The sequence below is a fragment of the Lonchura striata genome, chromosome 6 (assembly GCF_046129695.1).
Source record: "Lonchura striata isolate bLonStr1 chromosome 6, bLonStr1.mat, whole genome shotgun sequence".
In the NCBI taxonomy this organism is placed as follows: Eukaryota; Metazoa; Chordata; class Aves; order Passeriformes; family Estrildidae; genus Lonchura; species Lonchura striata.
The window spans coordinates 62,534,687-62,558,901 of record NC_134608.1 but is presented as its reverse complement, the minus strand read 5'-3'; the positions used below and the strand labels follow the sequence as shown (position 1 = coordinate 62,558,901).

Here is a 24,215-nt window from a genome sequence, read left to right as displayed (position 1 = left end):
TATTTCATCTGAGAACATAATCTCTGCCACTGCCATTTCTCTCAGGCATTGGATCCCTTGTTCTGTAGTCTTCCACTGAGTCTGCTCCATATAAAGATCATCTGCACACAGGTATCTTTGTGCTACACTTTCCAGAACCCATGCCCAGAGGCTGTGAGGGTTAGCCCCCCTCATCATTCCTTGGTCAATGACAGGAGCATATGACATCCCAAATGTCTCACTTCAGTGCCATCCAGAATTGTAGCCTTGCCTGCAGCATCCCAAAGCTGGACCAACCAACTAATTACAGACTCATCAGGTGTGTAATCCTTTCTTAGGCTACGAAGGTCCTTTAGGGAAAAGGACTCAATATTGGCCTCTGACCTTGTACCAGTTGCTTTGACTCCTGATTTTATGTCAGCAAGCGTTGAGGGTCCTTCTCCTGCATTATCATCTTCATCGTCATCTACTGGTCAACTGGTCTTTTCTGTGCACTTTCCACTTCTTGCCATTGGTTGAGGCTTACAGTCTGGTTTAGCTGTTAGCTTCAAGCTGGATGTGTTGGCTGCAGCCTGAGTTACTGGAATAGCTGCTGATTTCAATTTCTCTCCCTGTCCCCCTTCCTCTGTCTGCTGCCCTAGAGTTTCTAGCAGGGTGCGATGAGCATATGCCAGGGCCCAGCTCACTGCAATAATGTTTTTCTCCTTAGAGTTATCATGGCACTTCTCTTTCAGGAGTGTGCCTGCTGTCACCCACTCTAAGTACTGTTGTGTCCTGGTGGCAGTAAGGGGGTTCCAGGAATCCCGTGGAAACCCTCACCAGGTCCTCATCAGGGAATGTGATGGTAATTGCGCTCTTGAGGACCTGGCCGTTATCCTGGTTCAGATTTGTGGTCCATTGGAAGAGGCGGAGTCCGTCCTCGTGGCTCCGCCAATCCTCCAAAACTGACCGCTGGGCCACTGGTTCTCCCGGATGGTAGGGAGGCTCGGGCGCTGTGAGGGGCCACTTGGTGTCACTGCATGGCCCCTCCTCACGCTCCATGGCCTGTTTCCTGCTGGCTGATATCGTTGTGGATTCCTGGAGTACAGCCTCAGGGAGGGAACATATGGATGGTACCGCCGCTCTGGGAGCCAATGAGGGCAGTTGGCTTGTATGTGCCCCATCTGGCCACACCCGAAGTAGCGAACGGTGTTCATGTTAAGCATGGCCTCCCTGATCCCCTTACTCATGGCCATGGTGACAGTCACTTCCATGGAGGTGGCTTTTGTACAGGCTTCCACTATCTGAGCGATGGTGGGCTCGGGGTCCTGAGGCAAGGTCCTCAAGATCTTCTTGGTCTTCTGTGTCACGTTCGTCATGGCCATTTTGCGTAGGAGTTCCTCTCTTGTGGCTGCGTTATCAACCTGGCAGTCGATGGCTTCTTTAAACCCATCAACAAACTTGATAAAGGTTTCTTCCGGTCCATGAATTATAGAAGAGAAACTCTGGAGGGGTTTTACCACCAGGTATTTTTAAAAGTGCGACCCAGCCAGCCTCCCTGATGTCATTCAGGAGGTCCACTGGGAGCAGGATTTGGTCCTCCCGGCGGCTGAACTCACCCTCCCCTGCCAGAGCCTCCAGTCCCTCCTCCCCACCACCGAGCACCTCTGTTAAATTGTGGTTTTTGAGCAGAGGCTTCAATAGTTTTTCCAATGGATCTCCCATAGTAACAACTCGGTGGGGTTAAACAATGACTTAGCAATGTAATGCAGGTCATGCTGGACCAGGGTGTGTCCAGAAAATGTTAGGTCTTAAAGAATGGAGAGTCTCTGCCATAGTCCTTGGCTGCCTTCCTCAACTTCTTCACCTCCACATAGGGAAGTTGCTCCCATCTGGGCTCCCTTCCCCTCTGTAAGACCACTGGTGCTGCAAATGGCCCTAGGTCTTTTGCCAGCTCTAGGTCCCCATCCTTGATGGCCTCCTCCCAGATCCAGGCCCAACCACCTCCTGATCTAGGTGTGGGCCGGGGGCTGTCACTGTCCTCATCCTCTCTGAGGATGAAGCAGGATGGGCTAGGGCACAGATCCTCTCCTTGGCCAATGGGCTTTGGTGTTGTGAAACCCAGCAGGCCAAGATGACCTGCTTCCGGCCAGGCCGACTTCCGGTTCCGGTAGTGTGGGAACTGGAAGTGGCTGGAGAGGGGGAGGCGTGGCCAGACCCACCCACCAGGGCACGGCCTTCCGGCAGGGGGTTCCCACCCACCGGGGCGTGCCCTTCCTGCAGGCCGGTCCCTCCCACCGGGAGCCCACCCAGGGGTACGGCCATGGGGACGGAGGGGGCAGGTCCCGACGACGTAACATTCAATGCTGTGGGAAGGGTGGGACCTGACGCAGGGGTGGAGCCGGAGGGGAATTGGTGGGAACCCGAGGGGTAAAAGGAGGAGGGCAGGCGCCATTTTGTAAGTCCGTGGAAGGCAGCTTGGCCATGTGGCCGGCACCATTTTGTGAGTCCTTATTGTGACCACATAAATCGGGGACAGCACAACAGGATTTTAAACTAGGAATCTGGGGTTGCGGGATGTGGGAAACTGAATGGCTGGCACTGGGGTGGCCAGCCCCAGAGCAAGAGAGGGACAGAGTGGGACGGGAGGCAGCAGGGAGACAGTGGCAGCCCTGTGCCTGAGTGTGGCAGGGTCTGCCGCCTGACCCAGCCTTAGGGGAAGTGGGATTAGGAATGGGGGGGGGAGGGAGGGGGCGGAATGAGGGGTAGGTGAACTGGGGACCCAACTCTCCGCCTCCTGTTTAAATAAAGTAAAATGGAGTGAAAAAGTGGAAAGAAAAGCCCAACCCAAAAGTTCCCATTAACTTGAAGATCATATAACAGAAAATAACAGAAAATAACAGAAGATAAATCATCCCGGGAGGTATCTGGGAAATGATCAAAAATAAGATTAACAAAAGCTTTCAAATCCCTCTTTTTAAAGGAAATGTTGCCCAGAACGAGGGAAGATTTAACAGGGGAATAAAAATCCCGCCTGGCAGGAGACAGGCGATTGCCCATTGTCACTGTGAAAATAATAAATCCCCAGAGAGGCAAATAGAAAAAGAAAAGAGACTGGGTCGGGTGCAGGAGAAGGCACCAAACTTACCACAGGGCCCACAGTCAAATGGGAAAGACCTCAGAGGGGCGGTGGAAGCACTGCGGGTCTCGTGGAATCCAAAGCTTCCTCAAAGCTGTGGTACAGATGCGACAAGTTGTCCTCAGCCCACGAGGCAGGAGTCCTCTGAATAGAAGTGCAGCTGCTCATGGAACTGGTCCTGAACAGCGCTTTATGTCCTCGAATGAGCGGATCACGGAGCCAAGCACACCGGGGAGTTGCTCTTCACTGATGCAGGTGAGGGATTAGTGTGTTCGGGCGCCAGTTGCGGCATCTGGGACCTGGGTCCCACCGGGAATGCCACAGAGGGTATGGTCTGCCGGAGCCAGATAGCAATAGCAAGGCTTCCACGGAGGTGGGATGACACTCAGGCTGCTGTAGTTTCCAGAGGATTTTATTGAGGGGAAGAGAAGTCAGAGGTGCAGGGAGACAACCACTCAGGAAGGGAGCGAGCTCTGAGCGCCCCGTCCCGAGGTGGGGTAAGGTGTATAACAGCAACGGGATCGGAGGGTCAGGGTACAAACCAGCCAATAATCGACAGGTACCAGAGAGGAGTAGGGGATGACTGACAGGGTGAGAACTGATTGGGACAAGGGGAAGGGGTGGCTAACAAGAGGGAACCAATAAAGCACAAAGAATAAGGAACATTCTAGAACAAAGGGATAGCTCAAACAATGATGGACATGAACAGGGATAAAAAATGATTGGTATCGGGGGAGGCAGGAAATTACACAGATGTGGTCTCCCAGGGCATCCCAGGTGGACTGTCTCCAGGACCCCCTCCCACAACAAGATATCTTAGCAGATATAAATTGCAATATTCACTCGATTTTTATATGGAAAATATCACAGTTAATGCAGAGCATTATGAATATAGGTATTCATCTTTCCTCAGCTTTTCCATCTTTTCTTGCAAAGACCAAAAAAATATTTTCCTCATGTTTCCAGAATAAATTATTAAAGAAGGCACTGAGAGATTTAACTACCCCTAAACTCCAATTTTGTTAGACTATTTAATGAAGTCATAACTTTGAAAATAACATTTCATTATTTAATAAAGAAGACTACATTCAAACTTTCCTATATCAAAAAGGCCTATGTTGGGGAGGATGAATAAATATAATTTCCTGGCAAAAGATTTACAGCCAAGATGAAAACAATCCCCCTTACCTACAGGTAGGTCCAAAAGTCAAATGGACTGTTCTATCCCACCCCCCAAAATGTATGGCTCATCCCACATCTGTAACCCTCCCCTGAAACATCAGGTGTCTGTGACCCCATTGGCCTAAGTCTTGTTCCAGCCCACCTTGAAGCCCCCTGATAAGGGGTCTCTGAGGAGCCAGACGCTCTCTAGGAACTTCCCCTCTCTTGGAACCCCCACCCCCTTGGAACTTCCACCCTCTCCTGGAGCATCCTCTCTACCCCTTGTCTCTCCCCTCCCCCATTCCCTCAGGCCTTGCCATGTGCTGTGTCTGGCAGCTCCAAGCAAGACCTTTCACCATCCATAATAAACCTGATATCCTAAGAGCAGCCTTCAGAGATCTCTCCTCTCCATTCATCCAAACCGTCCTGGAGCACAGTTTTCCCCACAGGCCTAATTGAGTTTTATCTGATTATTCAGCTGATCTCTGTTGTTAAATGATGAGCAGGAGCTATGGAAGTGTTTGCAAACTGATTTTAGGTCATAGAATCATAGAGCAGTCGGGGTTGGAAAGGACTTTAAAGATCATCCAGTTCCAGTCCCCCTGTCATGGGCAGGGACACCATCCACTAAATCAGATTGCTAAAAGCTTCATCTAACATGGACTGATTTTAATTCTACAGTTATTTAATTCTGTAGTTGTTGTTCTACTGTGTTACCCTTCCAAGAAGAGACTGGGGTTTATTTGACTTGGAAGGAACATTTTGAAAATAAACAGTTGAACAGAAGGATTTGAGAGTGGAAGAGTGGTTGTTTTGTCCAGTTCACAGCATGGTGAGAGGCATCCTACTAACTCTGCAGCTATAAGAACAGTGAAAAATAAACTCAGTAGACATGTTGTTAAGTATGAAAACAAGTACTTTGAAATTATTTCTTTTTCCATATGGCATCTGAATATAGGGAAAGAACTCCACCACTTTGGCTGCAGTAATTTCTAGATAGTGTGATTTTTATTCAGAATCCAGAGTAGAGGAAAACAACCTAAAGACCTATTGGAGGTGTAACAAAAATGGATTTGGGTTCAGTTACCCTGTTTCTGCCACATGCAAATTCAATACCCACTTCTATTTTGTAGTTTCTAGCCACTAAGCATCATCAGTGTTCCTCCTTTTGACTCTACTCAAAAATCTGCTGTACAGACCTTAGGTCTTTACATGGCCTCTGATACGATTTCTGATCCTGTCTATGACCTCTGCACTGAGAGTGATTTATCTTCCTAATGCAGAGGAACATTAATATGATGCATTCTTTGGTAGGTTTATGATTTCTGAGCTTATGGACTTGGAAATGTAAGAAAATTTATTTGTGGCTGTGATAATCAAAAGGTGTACAGTTGGATGTAGCAAATACAGCCTGTGTTCAATGACATCATGTATTACAGCAGAGTCCTACCTAGAAAGGTGTGTATTTAAAAATAACACCACGGTAGTGGTTTTTTAAAAATTTTGATAGTGAATTTTAGTTATGATTTATGCAATAAAGAATACTTCTCTGAAAATAAAGGAAGGTGCCATTTGTAACAAAATTTAGTTAACTGTACTTTTTTCCTTTTACCTTTCAAGCCTTCTAGGGAGGGCAGGTAGATATGTAAAGGCAAAGGCAGATCTTGTGATCCACAGTCAGTCCAATGAAGTGATAATCTTTCAAGCCGCTTTACATACTGCTTTTATAAAAGCACATAAACTTACAGACATAGCAATATATTTCCTAGATTCAAAGACCAGGGCACAGATAAATCTTAAATTGTTATGAACAAAATGTTTCTTGGCTTATAGAAATCAAAAATATATGACAGACTCATAGAATCTCTTGGGTTGAAAAGCACCTTAAAGACAATCTCATTCCCTCTACAATAAGCAAGGATACCTTTCACTAACTCAGGTTGCTGCTAGCCCCACCTGGCCTGGCTTTGAACACTTTCCAGGGACTGGGCAGCCACAGTTTCTCCAAGCAACCTGTTGCAGTACCTCACAGGAAAGAATTTCTTCCTCATATCTAATCAAAACCTACCCTCTGTCAGTTCAAAGCCTTTACCTTGATTCTATGACAAGCCCTTGTCAAAAGTGATGTTAGTTTCTGAAAAGAAGACTAATTTTTTTAATATTGCTGTTGTGATTGAGGTTAGGTAATCTACGTTTTGCTCATTCTAGTTAGAAGAAAGCTCAATCCCTATTCAGGACCATTTTCCTAAGGAGCTGGAGCCTTGACATGACTACATCCCAGTCTGCATAGGCACCTTCCAGGTGACGTGTCACGTCTGAACAGGATGGGTAGCTTTGGCGACCATGAAGCACACGCCAGTTATCAAACGTCAGTATGTCTCCTATAAAGAGATTGCATAAAGGTCAGTAGTTGGAATGCTAGAGTTGATTCCTTCAAAAAAATACAGAGGTAGATTCGTATCAACAGTTAGGGAGTAATAATTTTATTATTACCCAGCTGGAGATATATCACAACAACACAGTAATTTTAACTTTCTCAACCAGAGGGGCCAGTTCCTTTTTAACATCTTTTATTTCTTGTTTAATGAGGCATTAAAAAGCAGAGTGGTAGAGGAGTCCATACTGAGAAAATCAAGCCTTGAGGAGAATGCAAATCCAGAGAGGTGAAATAAAATGGGTGAAGGCCACTAGGATACTTTTTATTTGATCAGTCTAGTACTATTTGTACTATACACTTACATACTATCCCTGTTAAGAGAATTTCATGAGAACAAAGTCAAAACACTGAAAGTTAGGAAATTGCATAATTAATGCTAGACTGCCAATTTAAATTTTCTCCCTTGTGTGTCACCATTATGGTTAATCTTGAATTGAATAAATTCACAGTCTTTCTTATCTTCTTCTCATTCCCTCTGCCACCGTTTGTGTTAATCAACAAAATGGATGTCACTAACGTAATGCAAGGCACTTTGTTTATCCATTAATGTGATCTTACACAGTATTTTATTGTGTGTTTCCAATGGAGAGACTAATTTCCTCACAGACATTTTAGACACAAGTACCATAGTATATGAGACAGTCAGATGCAAAGATGAATTTACATTTGTAATATCTCTTGAGAGATTCATATCTTTATTTTAATGCTGAGGAACGAAAGTACAGAGATTAAGGCCACACATGATATCACACATAGTATTGCAAATCTATGGCGCTATTGATACATCAATTTCCAATATGCTATGTAGCATAAAATGCTGTTTTGGATTTAGTTTAGAGATACATTTAAGTAATCTATAGGTAGACTATTCCCCCTGCTACGTTCTTCTTCTTTATAGTGTAACAATGGCAAAAGCAATCTATGAGATGAATGTAAGAAAGCAGTATGAAATAAAATAGATGACAGAAAGACTCAAAGTTCCTTTCAGTACTAGTGCCAGGAGTGTTCAAGAATTTTGACTGTCAGGAAAAACATGTGAAAAATTGTTGTGAGGAGAAGCAACTTACTGACCTGGTTTCAACTTGTAAGTAAACTTGTGTTCTGGGCTGTTCAATAAACCATTAAATTCCTTTAGAGCTGCATAAAATGGTCTCACTTTTTCAGCTGGTATATCAAACACTGTGTCCCTTGTTGCATTATTATAATTGATGCGAGTTGCTTGGCCTCTAGGATCTGTGCTATAAAACAAAGAAAAGGGGGAAAAAAGGGAAAGGAAAGAAGAAAAAGGAATGTATTCTGTTGTTACTGAAACAGTTCAAGTCAATTAAACAATAACAGAATTCTCCTGCTGGAATATCAGTATGTTTCTATAGTAAAATTCAGACTGATATTGGATTGGATTTTGCTAATTAAGACTAGCTAGGAAAAGGGAGAAAGTGCAGAAAGTGCAGACACTTAATTTCCTCAAAGGTCTATATTATACATTTTTTAATTGTAAACTTTGTAAAATAAATCATAGACTTTTTTTTTAATCTAAAAAGAATATGAACATTTGCATTTCGTCTTCTGATAGTATATAATTCTTAATCTAAATGCTTCAAATTATTACCTGTCCTTGGCATTATATATATATATATATATGCACATTGGCTGCCATTTGGCTGTTTGCTAACCTGTGCCTGTGCCTAGGAGTTACTCTAATTCCCACCACTTTTTGTTTGTGTGCGGCAAAACCAAGAAAATGGCACAATGCACAGAACAAGTCACACATTCCCCCAAAAAACCAGACTAAAGATCCCACCCAACCAACTCCACCCAAACCTAGAACTACAGATCAAGTTAAATTGGTGCTTTCCCACAAGGTGGCAGGAGCAGACCTTCTTCTTCCAACATGTCATCCACCAGATGACAGGGTTTTTCTTTTTAGGTGTTGAAACTACTCACTCTATAATCCTTTGTTTACAGTGCACAGCAAAATCACAGTAATCCACACCAACATCAGTGTAGTCTACAGCAGTAGAGGTCAGGATCTGATATGCCTCAGGATTTTGTTTCTTCAGCTTGTTGGATACATGAAATCCATCTACAACTTCACTTTCACCTCCTGCAGCTGTTTGCTTTATACAATGAAGAAACTGAACCTGGAACAAATTAACAGCTCTTTAAAAAAATAATTGGCTTGCATATTTAACAGTTTATTAGTATCAGTTCTCTCACATCTGTGGTTCTTTTATTCTGGTTGTTCATTTGGTTTTTTTCCCCAGTGACAGACTGAGTTCTCATTTACTGCAGCTTCACAACATTCTGCCACCAGTATCGCATAGGCAGAAAATTAAAATAGCGTGTTCATAAATCCATCCCATTGGGATATCTTCTAATGCTTCCAGACTGTGAGTCAGTGGCAAAGAGGTCTTGCTTCTTTCCTTTGAGTCCCTCTTTCTCTTCCTACTACTTTCCAAATCTCTGGAATGATGTGAATTATGTGGATTACACTTTGATATGACAGGAACCAGGTGAAAATATGTTTTCTGTGGTTGTCAAGTTTTACAGGATGGCCCTGACTTTTTGTCTGTCATGAAAGGGCAAACAAGTATTTATCTTGTACCAATTCATAGAAAACAGAATATACCATCTTAATTGTATTTCTTTCTCTGTTCCCCTCCTGAGCTGAAGAGATGAGTCCTAAAATGTCACAACCTGACTATAGCATTTAGACACCTAACCTATGTGAAATAATCAGAACAGTATACAAAGCCTATAAAGGAACCAAAAGCTTTCTCATGTGGTAATATTTTCAATGCTTTATGAATTTAATTTAAAAATTATGGGATATACAGGAGACTTACGCCAAATTTTCGTCATACTGTATAAATCACATGCCATGCGTATATAGATTATCATATGCAGATTAATATATCAATATTTTTACATTGCTCTTTTAAGACAAAATTCAGAGCCACTAATCACCAACCATATTTCATACTACAGGAACATTTCCCTTTTCCATTTTTTTGTGGGGTGAAAAAGTCAGTAAATTCAACTTACCCCAGGTGGATGCTGCAGAACCGGGTAATCAGTGTGAAAACAGAGTCTCCCAGTTGTATAAGCTACATTGTTAGCATCTGCTTTGTCTTGCACTTGCCAAGTTGGTCTTTATAATGAAAGGGAAAAGAGAAAACATGTTAGAACATCCAGCCAGGATGCCAGACAGTACACACTGAAAGTGTGAAATCACAGTACAAGAGTCACTTCATCTTTGGACATGAAAATATTTTAACGTGATAAGGAAATAAGGATTTAGCTGTGTCCCTCCACCCCAACAGAGGCTTATTTCAGCAGTCCTAGATAAACTTCAGTGTGTCAAGGGACATCTGGCACCAGGGCGGTACCTAGAAGTAGGATGGCTTTCCAGTGGTGGCAAAGGCCAGCTGAAGACACTAACCAAGAGGCTTCTGCCAGTAGAAATCATCCTAGTACTGATGCTTCAGAAATAAGTGAGTAGAAGCTGGCCCATATTTTTTTATCAACCTTCCACTTTCCCTCTGACAAATTGAGCACATCATCAATGAAATGCAGAACTTGTAAAGGCCATGTAACTTTCCCCAGAAGTTATTTTGAAGGATTCATAATTTTAGAAAATATAGAGTATCCTTTACAGAGGATCTTTCCTGTAAGTTGAAAATTTGCTTCTGGAGAAAAATGCCTTGATGAAAGACTTTGACACTTCTTCCCTTTCTATGACACCCTTTTTGAGAACTAGCTCTGTTTATTTTATTACATAATTTCTCTCTTGGAATTTGGCACAATTCAGTAAAAAGTTTTCTGACAACTGCAGTGAAAGAAGTCACAGCTATATGACAAAGACATGAACACCTCATGTTGCTGCACACACAAAATGTGTTTTGAGTGACACACCATGCAGGAGAATTTGAGACCGAGAACCACAGGTTTTGTTTACACAAAGTTCACATGATTGAAGACAGTTCTCTGCAAATGCATGTTATAGATCCAGGTGTTTGTCTGGAAGAATGTAATTTACCATACAGAGACTGTATAATTTCATGCACATAAGTGACCAAAAAGAAATTATGAAACTAATTTTCCCTTGTGGAATACTATAGACAAAATATGTTCCAGATGGTGTACGCCTAGTTTCACTTCTTAATAACAGTTTAAAAAAGAAAACAGGCTAAAGAACATGCAAATAAAATTATTTTTATATAGTATACAAATGCTTTTGTTCTAGGAGTGGTATTTAGTATAGAAATTATGCAAAATGCTAAAATTAGATTTTTGCAATCTCCAGAGGGAAAACCCTCTTGAGTATTTGCAAATGTGTTAAATTGCCTAGGAGAAATAGTTTTTATTATTTGGCACTGCACTTGAGTAACAGCACATATTCATCATCACATGACCTCAGTACTCAAGTATGATAATTTCAACCACACTTCCACAGTTTGACAGCCAAAAAATAGCCCCTTTTCATAATTCCTGTAATTAGTGCTGAAGGCAGCAAGATTTGCTCCATCTTTAATTTAATAGGCTATGGTGTCACTTGATGGCTCTAAAACAATTTAACACATTTTAATTGTCTCCTTTATATGAAATATATAACATTGCTGGAGTGGTAACACAGAAACTTTTGTAAAAGCAATCATTGCTTTTGTACTGTTGGGATTTGCAAGGGAAGCTGCTCCCCAGGACCTCTCCTTCCATACAGGGAGCTTTGGTTAAAGCCCAAGTTACTGACTTGAAGTCAAAGAGACTAATAGGGAGCTCAGCATTGAATATGGAAAAATCAACATTACTTTGTCTAAGTCTCAGCTGAGCTGAAGCATTGACTTGGCCATGTTGGGTGCACAGGTAGTAATGGCATGTCAGAGGACTCTGGGACCTTAAGGAGATCAAAGTGTGTTGGAGTGGTTTGTGGTTTAATTATTAGGGTCAGATTTCAAAGTCCATTGTTCAGGTTGTTTGATAGAGTAGGAAGATTGGCACCAAGCAGGTGTAGCAATTTTCTTGCATTAGATAGCAACATGGGTTAGTCTTCATCAGCAGAAAACCAGCTGTCTGAACAGATAACAGATCTGTCAGAACAGATAACTTCCTCTGGTCAGAACAGGACTGGATTAGGGATTTTTGGTTTTGTTTCATGGCATAGATAAGTCTATATCACCATTACCCTATATGCAACAACATTTGTTTTCAGGCACTTTTCCTTCTCTCAGCAGTTAGTGTTATCTCTGTCCTTCTTTACATATCCTACCTGTCACAACAAATCAATTCTTCTACGGTATATGAACTTGATGTCAAATTTTCTAATATAGAGAGAAAAAAAACATACACCTTTCTTTAAGACATAAATCCACAAAAGAGATATAACAAGCTTAGATGAAGAACATTAGAGGTGATTACAGCACTGGCAAAACAAAGATTTTGTAAAACAAACTCACCCATAAAATGTCAGACGAAGGAACCCAATCCTGTGGCCAAGTCTAATCAATTCTCCCTGCCTTGCAGCAGCTCCTGTCAGTAGAACAATTCCTAATTTCTTTAGGGTGCACAACCACTTGTATGCACTTTCATCATTGTACATTATTTCTTCAAAAGGTATTTTGGGAAGTTGAAGGTCTGAGCCCCAGTACTGACGTTCTGAAAGGGAAGAAATAGAGAAACAAGTTCTTAGCTGTTTTAGCATCAAAACTCAGGACACAGTCAAAGCATGAAGTTAGTGGTATTTCTAAGTATTTGTGAATATTCCTCAATCCTGCAAACCACCTCAAATGGGGTCACTGAGCTTGCACCAGTAACAAGCAAACTTGTGATGAAATTCAGCAAGACATTGCAGTATTAAACTTTTTGGTCAGAAATTGAATGAAAGGACAGCTTGAAAGGAATATTTTTTTGTTAGCAGTGCATCAGAAATGTGTGTATTCATTCTTCTGTCTGTACTGATGAGCCACAAGAGTGAAAATTTTAAAACTGCTTGAAAGTTTCTTGTCAAGGGGGAAAAAACCATGGAGCACACTGAGACATCTCTCATAGGTCAAGCCATGGGGTCACCTGACTTCAGATCCATCACTTTGCACCGTGATGGTGCTACCTGGGTTCAACCAATCAGCCTGCTTGAGGTAAAATTCATGAGTTTGGACAATGCTGGGGTCATGTGAGGTCAACCATCTCACCTATGGGGTCACTTGAGGTCAAACTCATTGGTTGGAACTGTGCTGGGGTTCCCTGAGTTCAACCAACTAGCCTGTGGGGGTTACTTGAGGTCACACTCATGGCTTGGGACCTTGCTGGTCCATGCAAAGCTCTGTGAAGAAGCTTCTCAAAACCCAAGGCCAGTTGTTTCAGTTTCCCTTGCCTGTGTCCATGAAACGCTTTTCATGCTCATTCATTTTCTGCCTCTCTGCTCTGCTGAGACCCCACTTGGAGTACTGCATCCAGCTCCGGGGTCTCCAACACATGAAGGGCATTTGGAGTGCAGCAGGGCATGCCCCCTGCCCTTAACAGCTTGTCAGCTTATGCAATAACTCGGGGCATCTCACCTCTCACCTAAGTTTGCTAATTGGTGAAACAATTCCATCGGGACAGCTTGTTTTGTGTTAATGAGTTATTTTGGCACCATGGGATTACCGTTCCTGAGCTAACAATAAACATCTTGCTGTGGAAGCAGATGAGGAAAGATAAATTGGAGTTTCTGACTGACAGACACCCCACTTTACAACCTATAAAAGCTACACCATATATTCACAAAGCAGAAATCTTCTGCACATCCCCTGGAAATGTGTGGGGTCTTCTCCCCAGAGTTTGGGATGCCTGCTTTGTGCTTGCTCTTTGAGGGTTGAATGAAAGAACTCTGTACACTACAGACAATTCAGTGGTAAGTTACAGTGACTCCTGGTGAAACATCCTGCTGATTATGACTCTCCAGGCTCTTTCATAGCAACTTTGGGTCTTACATGTTTCAGACTTTTTGTCGGCTACGAATAATGGAACATGTCAACTTTCAGAATGAGGAAATGAGGTGTGAGTTTCTCATTTGATCTGAAAAGCTGATAGCCGATAGCAAAGACCATTTGGACAGATAAATGGGCTTTTGAAGGTACTGTAACAAATGGAAATAGATGTGAGGGAATTACTTTTTCTCCTGTATATAATACCTATCTCAGATACTCCCCAAATGTAACACTTCCTGCCTTCTTGTTCTCTTCTCCCTCAGTAATATCTTCAAAGTTTTTCAGTTTACTGGCTTGTATGTAGAAACATTCCATACCAAACATACACACACATTCAAAAAGAGTGCACGCTAATGGGTAAAAAGGACAATGATGCTATTTCTTACTTTCTTTGTTTTGTGTAAAGTTAGCATTGATTCTAGTTTTTTGCAAAACTTGAAACATTACTGGTTTAAGTCAAGCATTCTCTTAAATACTGAATCAGGGCTTTTATTCTTACAGTAAAGACATATTTGTTTTTCCTTGTTTTTAAATATATTTAATTTGAAGCTGTTGTTCTTAGAAGAGTGTACTATAAAGCATGAAAAGATTTTATCTAGAATAATTGTTTTGTTTAAATCACAACTACCTTACTTGGTCTTTTAGCTAATATTCAGATAACTTGCTCAATCATCACAGAGATCACACACTAGAAATGAGACCACATAAATATTTGTGAAATTATGCAGGTGGCATCACTTATAAAACACCTGTATCTCTATTTATTCCAACATCTCGTTGATGGTCAGGACCAATAAAAACTACAAATTCCAAGGAGCTTTCAGAATTGAGAAGTCTGGGTAATTTTACCTGGTGACTGAAGGACATACTGTAGTTCAAACAAATGTGAAGGCCAGGTTCAGGCTTTTTTTTACCTCTTTCTGGATATAGGTAGGAAGCACAAAATAAAATGTGCTCATAAAAAAAAAAAAATTAATTGAACTCAGACACTACAGAGTAAAAGGTTTTTCAGCCACTAGTGTTCTTCTTTCATCTGGCTAAGGCTAGTCAGACATGGTCCAAGAATCAGAACACGTGCCCAGATATGAGCTATCCACAAGGACCATCTTTTATGGTCAACCTGTGTTTCAAAGAAGCAGCAGGATGACTGACAAGCTGTTGAATTTTGTAACATGTTAACAAAACTTTAAAAGTGCAAATCTTGAGGAGAGATAAAATCTCACATCATTAAATTCCTTTTTGATACCACTCCATGGTCAGTTATTCACTGCTCCACTGTTTTTATCTTAAAATATCTTTTCACATATTTGAAAGATGGCAAAAAAATAAAATACGAATGTTTTCCCTTTATCAGAAGTTAAGAAATTAAAATATCTTTTGTGGGACTCAGATTCAGTCAAAGAGAGAAACAGGAGTTTATAGCCAGGCAGATGCCTGGGAAAGAGTTGGAAAAGAATGTAAATAATTCTTTATCTCTCTTGTTTTTCACAATGTTTATAGTTAAGTTCTATCACTGTGCGTCAAGCACTTTGCACCAATGCTGTGGGTTGTTTTCACTTCAGAACCAATGGATTTGGTCCTCACGAAGCTCTGTATAAAAGAGCGGGGTATTTTGAATAAATTGGAGTTTTACTTTCAACAGCCTTCTGATCTGGTCAGAGTCTCTTCATTCCCATCCTGCCTCGACAGCAACAATCCTTAAGTACGTTGTATGTTGTATAAGTATGCTAAGAACATCCTTTGAAAGACAGAGCAGGTGAATAACCAAGTGAAAATTAACAGAACTTGTCAAGTTTCATCTTTTCCATCCTAGTTTTCTTACTGACTTGCTAATAAATATTTTCCTAATTTTTCAGAAACAAAAATTAGAATTTCAAGGAATACATCAACAGATTTGTCTTTACTTTGGAAAATAAATACATGCACCTGGAATAGAACTGCAGCTCCAGGAGTTCCAGGCTTCCAAGGTACATGGACTCCAGTGTGTGGGAATCCAGAGCTTCCCTCTGGCTGCCCTGGAAGGTCTGGGTCCCTGGCAGGGGGGTCAGGAACCCCACTGTACAGAGCCCCCAGAGACACTGTCTCTGATCTCTGTCCATGGAAAAGAGTTTTCAATCTTACAGGATGAATTACCAGCTCTGAGTGTTTGATATGAGTAATAATTAAGTATGGCATGGGTGTAGAAGTAAAATTTTAAGATTCTAGATTAGGGGTTCAAAGGGGACAAGATGGAGGAAATTGGGTGTGTCTTGTCCTTTTTCTCCTTCTTCATGCCCTCCATATTTCACTGTAGTGTTGGCATTTTTCTATTGGTTTAGGCTGGGGACACTGTTCAACATAGATGATAGATATTGGTACATTATTGTAAATACAGCACATGTAGTTTTTGGTATATAATGTTTGTAACATCCCACTGAGGGCAGAGCCCCACATGCTGCCCTGCAGGACAGACCTGCGGCAGGGCAGCAGAACATGTTAGAGATAAGCAAGAATAAACAACCTTGAAAACAGCACAGATGAAACAGCACCTGACAGCAAACCTGTCAACCCCTACAGCTGGACAGTGGAACCACCACCCTCCATCCTCCATCCAACCAGACCTTCCCACTGGCAACCGTCATCTGGCTTCACATCCAGACAGGTGTGGAGCCAAAGGGAGACAAAAGCTAAATTCAAAGGTTTCTCATATTACTTAATTTGAAGAGAAATAATTTTTCTGTGAATTTAGCCTTTGCCAGACTCTGAAATGTAGTTGTCAGTAATACTATAACATTGCCTGCTGACCAAAGAGATATTTAATCTCTACCATACCTCTACAATGTGGAATTTGCAAAGTGTCAAGGAAACTGAACTGATACTCCCAAAACAGCTACTAAAACTGAAGAGTTATTTTTTTAATGTTCCACCACTTAACATTTTAAAAACACCAACAAAAAAACAAGTATAGTCCCCAAACACCAACAAAACAAAAAAATCTACAGAGTAAATACGGTTCAATCCTGCTAGCAAGGCCATAAACGCTTTTCCTCAAAGTTTCACTTTTCTCATATAAATTCCCTTCCAGTGACAAGTGTAGCCAGAATCCTTAATGGTTTAGGTTTGTCTTTCTTTTTAAAGGTGCAAGCTGGTACACAAATGCATATAAACTCTACCTTAAATTTCAGAGAAGAAAGGCTCCTAGTTTCCAGCCCTTCAGTGACATGCTGATGCAGTCAAGAGCTTAGCCTTTGAGCTACTGCAGAAGCAACCTTTCCCCCTTTACATTGGCCAGTGTACTCTGTAATGACACCATGGTAAATACACCAGAAGTGGAAACCTTGCATATAGCTCCAAGTGGTAATATGAATGTGAGCACACCATTTAATACTAAATATCCCAAATAAAATTATTAATTTTAGCACAGAATTTCCTGTGGACTTTTTAATCTTTATGCTTTACATCTTAGTAATTGTGGTTTTTCAGAGAGCTCTTAGAGCTTAATTTAAATACACTAGTACCAATTTTGATCCTTCTAATAGCTGCAATAGTTCTGAGGTCTAATTTCTAACATTTATGTCTGACATACATATGAATTTCTTTTAAACAATTCATAGTTGTATGAAAAATAGTGAAGGAATTCTCCTGACTGGTCCCATAGAGCATCACAGCCAGGTGAGCACAACAGCAATAGGTGAGAGATGAGTCACAGATCTGCACTAAAAGAAGCAGCATTTACACTTTGGCTCTGGGTGAAATGCTCTATGTTGTCTAATATTTACAATTTGACAGATTACCAGGTCCATAATTAATTGGAAAAGCAACAGGAAAGCAAAACTCAAAGAATGGAAAAAAGATCTTGTGGTATGCAGATACTTAAGTTCTTCCATCTAAAAGTGTTTTTTTAAAAAGATTGTCTGAAAGTCTTAGAAAACTATATCCTCCCCATGGCATGTTATTCTTCCACATACCAAACAGGAACTTCCTACCCATTTTTATTCACAAAATCTCTTCAGCCTGAAAATCTGCCAAGGAGCTGTACTGAACTGTACAGGGACTGTACATTTTGGCAGTATTTCCTGGTGGTAACTGATCCCACTCAAGCACTTCACTGTTTTATCATGTCATCATAGAACAATTTCTTCCCCCTGCTAAGGCAGTAAATACAGTTTCCATTGTACTATAGCAGAAGTATTAGAAAATCTGCTCTGGAAGCTGTAGGGGTAAGAATGATAGGAATCAGTCATTAGTGTCTAGACAGCTTAAGATCTCACTTGCATTAGCACAGTGCAGTTACCAAATTAACAATCTTTATGTTTGCAAATTGCAGAATCAACTAGGTTGGGAAAGACTTTTGCGATCATCAAGTCCACCCTCTGATGTAGTACCACCTTGTCACCTAAACCATGGCACTGAGTGCCACATCCAGGCTTTCTTAAACATCCCCAGCATGGTGACTCCACCACCACCCTGGGCAGCCTGTTCCAATGCCCAATCACCCCTTCTGTGAAGAAATTCTTCCTGAGGTCCAACCTGAACCCTCCTAGTGCATCTTTAGTCTGTGTCTGCTCATTCTATCGCTGGTTGTCTGGGAGCAGAGCCCAACCCTCACTGGGCTACAACCTTCTTTCAGGGATCTGTGGGGAGAGATGAGGTCACCCCTGAGCCTCCTTTTCTCCAGGCTACACAGCTGAGCTTCTCCTCAGAGGGTTTGTGTTCCAAGCCCTTCACCAGCCTTGCCGCCCTCCTCTGGACATGCTCCAGCATCTCCATGTCCTTCCTAAAGTGAGGGCCCACGACTGGACACATCACTCCAGGGGCTGCCTCACCAGTGCCAAGTACAGGGGAACAGTGACCTCCCTGCTCCTGCTGGCCACACTATTCCTGATAAAGGCCAGGAGCCATTGGCCTTCTTGACCATCTGGCTACACTGCTGGCTCGTGTTCAGTCTGTCACCAGCCAGTACCCCCAGGTCCCTTCCTGCCTGGCTGTTGTTCTGTCACTCTGTCCCCAGCCTGTATTGCTGCAGGGGGTTGTTCTGGCCAAAGTGCAGGACCCAGCAGCGGGTTTTGTTAAACATCACCTTGTTGGATTCAGTCCATGTCCAACCTGTCCTGGTCCCCCTGCAAATGTAACGGAACAACTCATACAGGATAAAAACAAGTCTTATAGAATTATTTTGTATCTTTATTGATAATTGATATTATGCCTACTAAAACCCCAATCTATGTGCTTTTCAAAATGGGAAGAATTAAACTCTTTTGAAAGAATTAATGCCTCTTTCAATAATTTCTAAACAACAATTTTTTTGGGGGAAAAAGAAAGAAAAATCAAAAATCCCATTCCTTGATCATACCAGGTTAGTCCTAACTACATTAGAGTTTGCATAAAATGAGAAGATGCCCTTTGTTCAGCAGCTGCAGCTGGTGTGCATGCAACAACACATAGAATTATCCAGCATTTACTATACAATTTGGGACAATGCTGATCAAATCTTCTTGAGTAATATGAGAAAGTCTAGTCACCACTAGAGTAAATGACTTCATCCAAAATTATTTTGCCTACAGCATGTATTTTTATGTTTGTTGAAAGTTAGTTGTATATTTGCTGTATTGTGAGTTATGTATATGTCAGTCTAATTTGTCATTAGGCCCTTATTAGTTATTACTGCAGGATAAATTCAAATGACCAAACTTTAAAAGTAAAATATCTATTTTCAACTTCATCCTCCTAAAATTATCATCTCCTGGACCTAGCAGAGAAACTGAAAACAGCACTGATGCTGTTAACATCCTGATTCAAACTTTTGCAGAGCTGGATATAAACATCCAGTATCATATAATCACATTTTAAAGAACTATCATCATCTGAAACCTTTAAACTGCTGTTTAAACCCTAACCTAACCTAAAGTTAAAAATATTAGGTACCACTACAGACTTGCTCTGCAGAATCTTCTCTTTCACCCAACAGGAAAATATGATTGTGATGTTGTCTTATTTCCAACCCCGGAACTCCCCAACCTCATCCTGTTTTTGGAATGCCAGCAAAAAATTGTTGGAAAATGAGCCTCACAATGGAGTTAGATACTGGATACTGGCTTACACAGTGTCTCTCACAAGCACCCTCTACTATATCCAGCATCTGAATTACAGACATGGTAAATCATTCCTGTGACATCTGCTGGGTAGGACTCAAGTAAATAGAAATAAAAAAGAGAGTATCTTTGAGACACCACAGCTGTAGACATAGAATATGGCTCTTTTGCTATTCTTTTGGGAGCATCTTGTAAGCTGGGCTGAAATAAGCCTTGATATACACAAATAGCAGATTTTGATTCTGCATATTGCATGGATAGGATCTGGCTATGTTTTAAAAGGGAAATCTTGACATGCTGCCATAGAGCTATTTATATCACTTCATCATGCACTGAAAATCTGACCCACTCTTCTTTTTGGGTTTGACACAATGTCTGACATGTACATTTTTTGAATCAGAAACTATGACGGAAAAACTTTTTTTTTAAAAAGCAGCACTAAAAGCAAATAACCACTTGCAAAAGAAAAAAAAAGAAAGAAACCAGCCACAGCTGTGAATGTCAGCAGTGAAGGTTAACTACAGCAGTCTGGCAAGCTCGCATCAGCATGCAGGGCTGGCATTTCGTACCATTGTCTATAACATTATACTGCTGGGGTATGGTTAGCTGCTTAAGGGCATGTAATTTGCAATGTGCATCTCCACTTGCCACAAGGAGGTGTGTTCTAAACTTACCAAAATATACAATGAAAAACAGGTCTTAAACAGCCAGCAAGCAAACTCACAGCCTTTTTTTTTGCAAATGAAACCTGGGAAAAAACTGCAAGAAGGTGTCAGTCATCATAAGCCAGGGCTTGTCAGAGAAAATGAGTAAGAGCTGAATGACACCGCTAAAAAAACACCAAACAGTTAATTGCTGTAACATTTATATACTTAATTTCTTCTGTTTCTTCTGAAACAGAATTTGAAAAAGAATTGCCCAAAGAATGAAACAGATCTTTGGTGTGTATTCTTATCTAGATGGCTCCAATGGAGAAGAGCAGTGGCAGAGCAGAGAACTCCAAAACATGCACTGCATTTAGATGACAAGCGTAAGCACTGTGCAAATGCATGTATGTGAAGGCAAATCACAGCCAGTTGAGACTTTGTAATAGGTGAAAAAAGTAGCATTACATCAGAAATATTGAAATCTCAGTAATTAATACCTTTGCCTGAGATCTAGATTATTTTGTCTGGGTATTAATTAAAGCAACTTATGTTGATCCTTTTGAAGACTACAAAACATCCTGCTAGCTTTCATAGGATATTCATTTCCACAAATAAAAGTACTTGCCATCTGAAAAATCAAGTCTAGTTTCCCTGAATGAAGTGTGCATCCTCACCATATTCACTCTGGAAGCATGTCAAACTCTTCAAATAGTAAACACAACTGTTTTACAGTTTACACAAAAGTAAAGTAGGTCAAAACTTTTATGTTACCCATGGAAAATAGTTCCATTCTGAACTATGAAAAATCTATTACAGCATCCACTGAAATTGAGATATTTCTTATCATTTAAGTTTTAAGCCAGTAATGTCCTATTTTAACAGATTCTATCTTAACACAACACAGATCCACAGCTTTCTGCAACAGATCTCACAGACACACTATGAAGAGCAATCGCAGGCATCTTGCAAGCTCTCACACTTTCATGCTCAGTCTGAAATGCTGTCAAAGTACTGATGATATGCATCATTACTTTGTGGGTTTATAATTATTCACTTAAAAGAGTAAATGATTTGTACAGGGTAAATGTTACAAAAACAGTTAGACAAAATACTTAGTAATCAAAAGACTCTCTACCACTAAAATATGCACGGGAAGCAAAGCAAACACAGCCTGAACTTCAGCACTACACACTGCTATGCTACACAGTTACTTTTTAACAAGAAAGCCATGAAAATGGGGAAAAAAATATTTCAGTTGTATCTCCCTTGCAATTCCAAATAATCTTTCTATTTTGAAGAATTTAGAAAAATTTAAATAGTTTAAACAGAACTCACACACTTGCATAGTCACAGACCACTGGTAGTCCATGGCTCATTTATGAGACCCACTAACATTTCTGGAAAGAGAAGGTTTTTAGGAAAGTAAGTGCAGCCCAATTAATTGTACTTCTCTCAGGTGCTATAGGTAGAAGAGGGAAAAGATAACCACAGGTCCCTGTCACACATGCACAGCCTGGCACTCGGCAACAAGGGCTGCTACCACGGTTTCAGCTAGGTAGACCTGGTCCTCACACAGGCACCTCTATCTAGCCAGGACTGTCATTGTTAAACCCCTTGCATTTGACACAAGCATGGCAGACACAGATTTAATTCCTACCTGGTAAAAATAAATCTGCGCGCATTATAGCTCTGGCTTCTTCAGAGAAGCATCGTTTTTTCAACCACTCAGCTTCATATTCACTTGTGTGTTCATCAGGCCATGTAATAGAGATCTTTCAGCACAAAGGAAAAGGTGAGTTTAGAAAAAAAATATTTGAAAAACATCATCTTGAACAACAAAAACCCCTGGAAATCATAGAAATTATAATACTTAGATCAATAACATCAGAGTTAAACTTTCCCTGAAGCATGATAGCAAACAAGTAATGAAAAGCCAGCTGAAACACTATTCAAATGCTGACATTTTAAAAATGTTCTTTTTCATTTCAACCCATGACCTAATTTGCTGGTTTGTGTGGGCTGTTTCCACTGTGGGAGCTGCACTTAACAGAAAGAAGGGAATTGTAAAAACTGGCACGTATCACTGGGGAGAGCATTCTACCCCAGCTCAGATGAGTGAAAATATCTTGCAAAACACTGACAGGTTGTGAGAAAAGAAAAAGAACAAGATAGACAAGGACCTTGTGCTAGGAGAGAAACCCATCTCCTACTTTTGAAGCTTTCCCTCTATCAAATAAACATTTAAAGTGTTGGGTTTTTCAATTCCTGAAAAAAACATGGATAGAAAGCATATGGATTTGCTTGTCAGGAACTGAAAGAGCTCAGTCCAGCACAAACCCTCAGCTGAATTTTTAAGGTGGATGAATAGGTATCAATTCCCAATTCACATGACTCTGCTTATTCACATGATGGTAAAACACTGTCAGTATCATTTTAGTATTAGTGCTGTGCTTTTATCAGTTTCTGAATAAAAATGGAAGTAGACAATTCCTAATTTGCCTAATGAAATAATGAATTTACATTGTATGAATTTTGTCTACAATCAACTTGGGAGCCCAGAATTCCTCACCAGTGTCCCTTACTCTGTGGTGAGACACTCACACATGAGCCAGCCTCTGCAGACTGCCCCTGCAGCGGGGCTGCCCCATCTGACCCAGGGCTGACTGATGCATATTGAATATGTTTAAAATATCTTTAAGTATAAAACAAAGGAAATTAGTTTGCCAAAGGAGCCATGTACTGGTTTTAATAAAGTATTAAAAAAAAAAATCTAAATAATATACTAAGATTTCATCTATCGGGAAAGATTGAAATTCATAAGGAGGGCAGCTCCTATCCTCTCTTGCTTGATAACCTTCAATTTTTCAGGAAAAAACGTTAATAAGTAGACAGGGATACAGACATTAGTCCAATACTGGTTATTGGATTCAACTTTGGTTTGAGTGTTCACTCAAGATAAAGTTTATATTGCATTTAAAGTTTGCTAATAAAGCTGATATTTTTGTTATGGATTAATGTCATCATCGCCTTGCCATTTGTTTTTCAGATTTTCAAGCCATTTACTTAAAGAATAGAGGAAAAATTGTGTGATTAAATGTGCAAGAAATGTCTATATTTTCAAAAACTAGTGATGAAGAAGCACATGGCGGGATTTTAAAAAGCATTATTATATTATAAAAGTTGATGCTGGGGTTTACACAGCCTCTGCATAATATCCATACAGTGAAGTTTCACATGAAATTCCCAAATTGCTATTCTTCCTGAAAACTTTGCAAATAGCTGGTAAGGTTTGCAAACAAAGTGTGATTAGAGTATAACTTGGAATTGTCTCGAATTTCGATTAATAAGCATTATTAGAAAAGTTTCACGAGAAGGTGAACGCTGGTTTCCTTCAAATACCTTTTTGCTATCTGCCAGAGCAACCTGCTTCACCGCGATGTTGACATCCAGATCCTCGAGGAGCAGCCTGCGCGCTCCGGCGGAGGGCAGGAAGCAGAGGGGGCACTGGCAGCTGTCCCTCAGCCACACGCAGGGGTAGCTGCTCTCGCTCCCGTCCTCCCACTGCACGCAGACGAAGCGGCCCTCGCCCGAAGCCTCCACCTTCCGTACGGCCGGGCTCATGCTGAGGCTGAGCGCTCCGGCTGCGCTCCCGGGACTCCGCTCCTCAGCGCTGCGGGGCCACTGCCCTCTGCCTTCTGGGCTCCGTAGCGAGCACGTCACAGGGAGACGTCAGAGGGAACTCCGTCTGGGAGCTTCTAAAACCATTTGCCATTTGTTTTTCAGATTTTCAAGCCATTTACTTAAAGAGTAAAGAGAGGAAAAAGTATAAGTGCAATTATA

The 24,215-nt window shown here is 41.1% G+C and overlaps 1 protein-coding gene across 1 annotated transcript; it reads right to left on the bottom strand.

Annotated features, from left to right (window-relative positions):
* Positions 1-3,491: 3,491 nt before the first annotated feature.
* On the bottom strand, positions 3,492-24,062 carry BBOX1 (gamma-butyrobetaine hydroxylase 1). The gene is made up of 7 exons (XM_021539033.2): positions 23,775-24,062; positions 22,033-22,147; positions 12,149-12,347; positions 9,741-9,846; positions 8,640-8,836; positions 7,767-7,933; positions 3,492-6,639 (listed from the first exon to the last, which is right to left on the bottom strand). The coding sequence occupies exons 1-7, from the start codon at positions 23,994-23,996 to the stop codon at positions 6,479-6,481; spliced, it is 1,167 nt and encodes a 388-aa protein (XP_021394708.2). The 5' UTR covers positions 23,997-24,062; the 3' UTR covers positions 3,492-6,478.
* Between the last annotated feature and the right edge of the window lie 153 nt (positions 24,063-24,215).

Excerpts from the sequence above, each read along its gene's own strand:
- BBOX1 (XM_021539033.2), bottom strand. The coding sequence starts at position 23,996 with ATGAGCCCGGCCGTACGGAAGGTGGAGGCTTCGGGCGAGGGCCGCTTC. Across the intron at positions 9,847-12,148 it reads CTTCGTCTGACATTTTATGG|ACCAACTTGGCAAGTGCAAG; the intron begins GTGAGTTTGTTT and ends TTCATTATAAAG. Across the intron at positions 8,837-9,740 it reads TTCTGCAGCATCCACCTGGG|GTTCAGTTTCTTCATTGTAT; the intron begins GTAAGTTGAATT and ends AATTTGTTCCAG.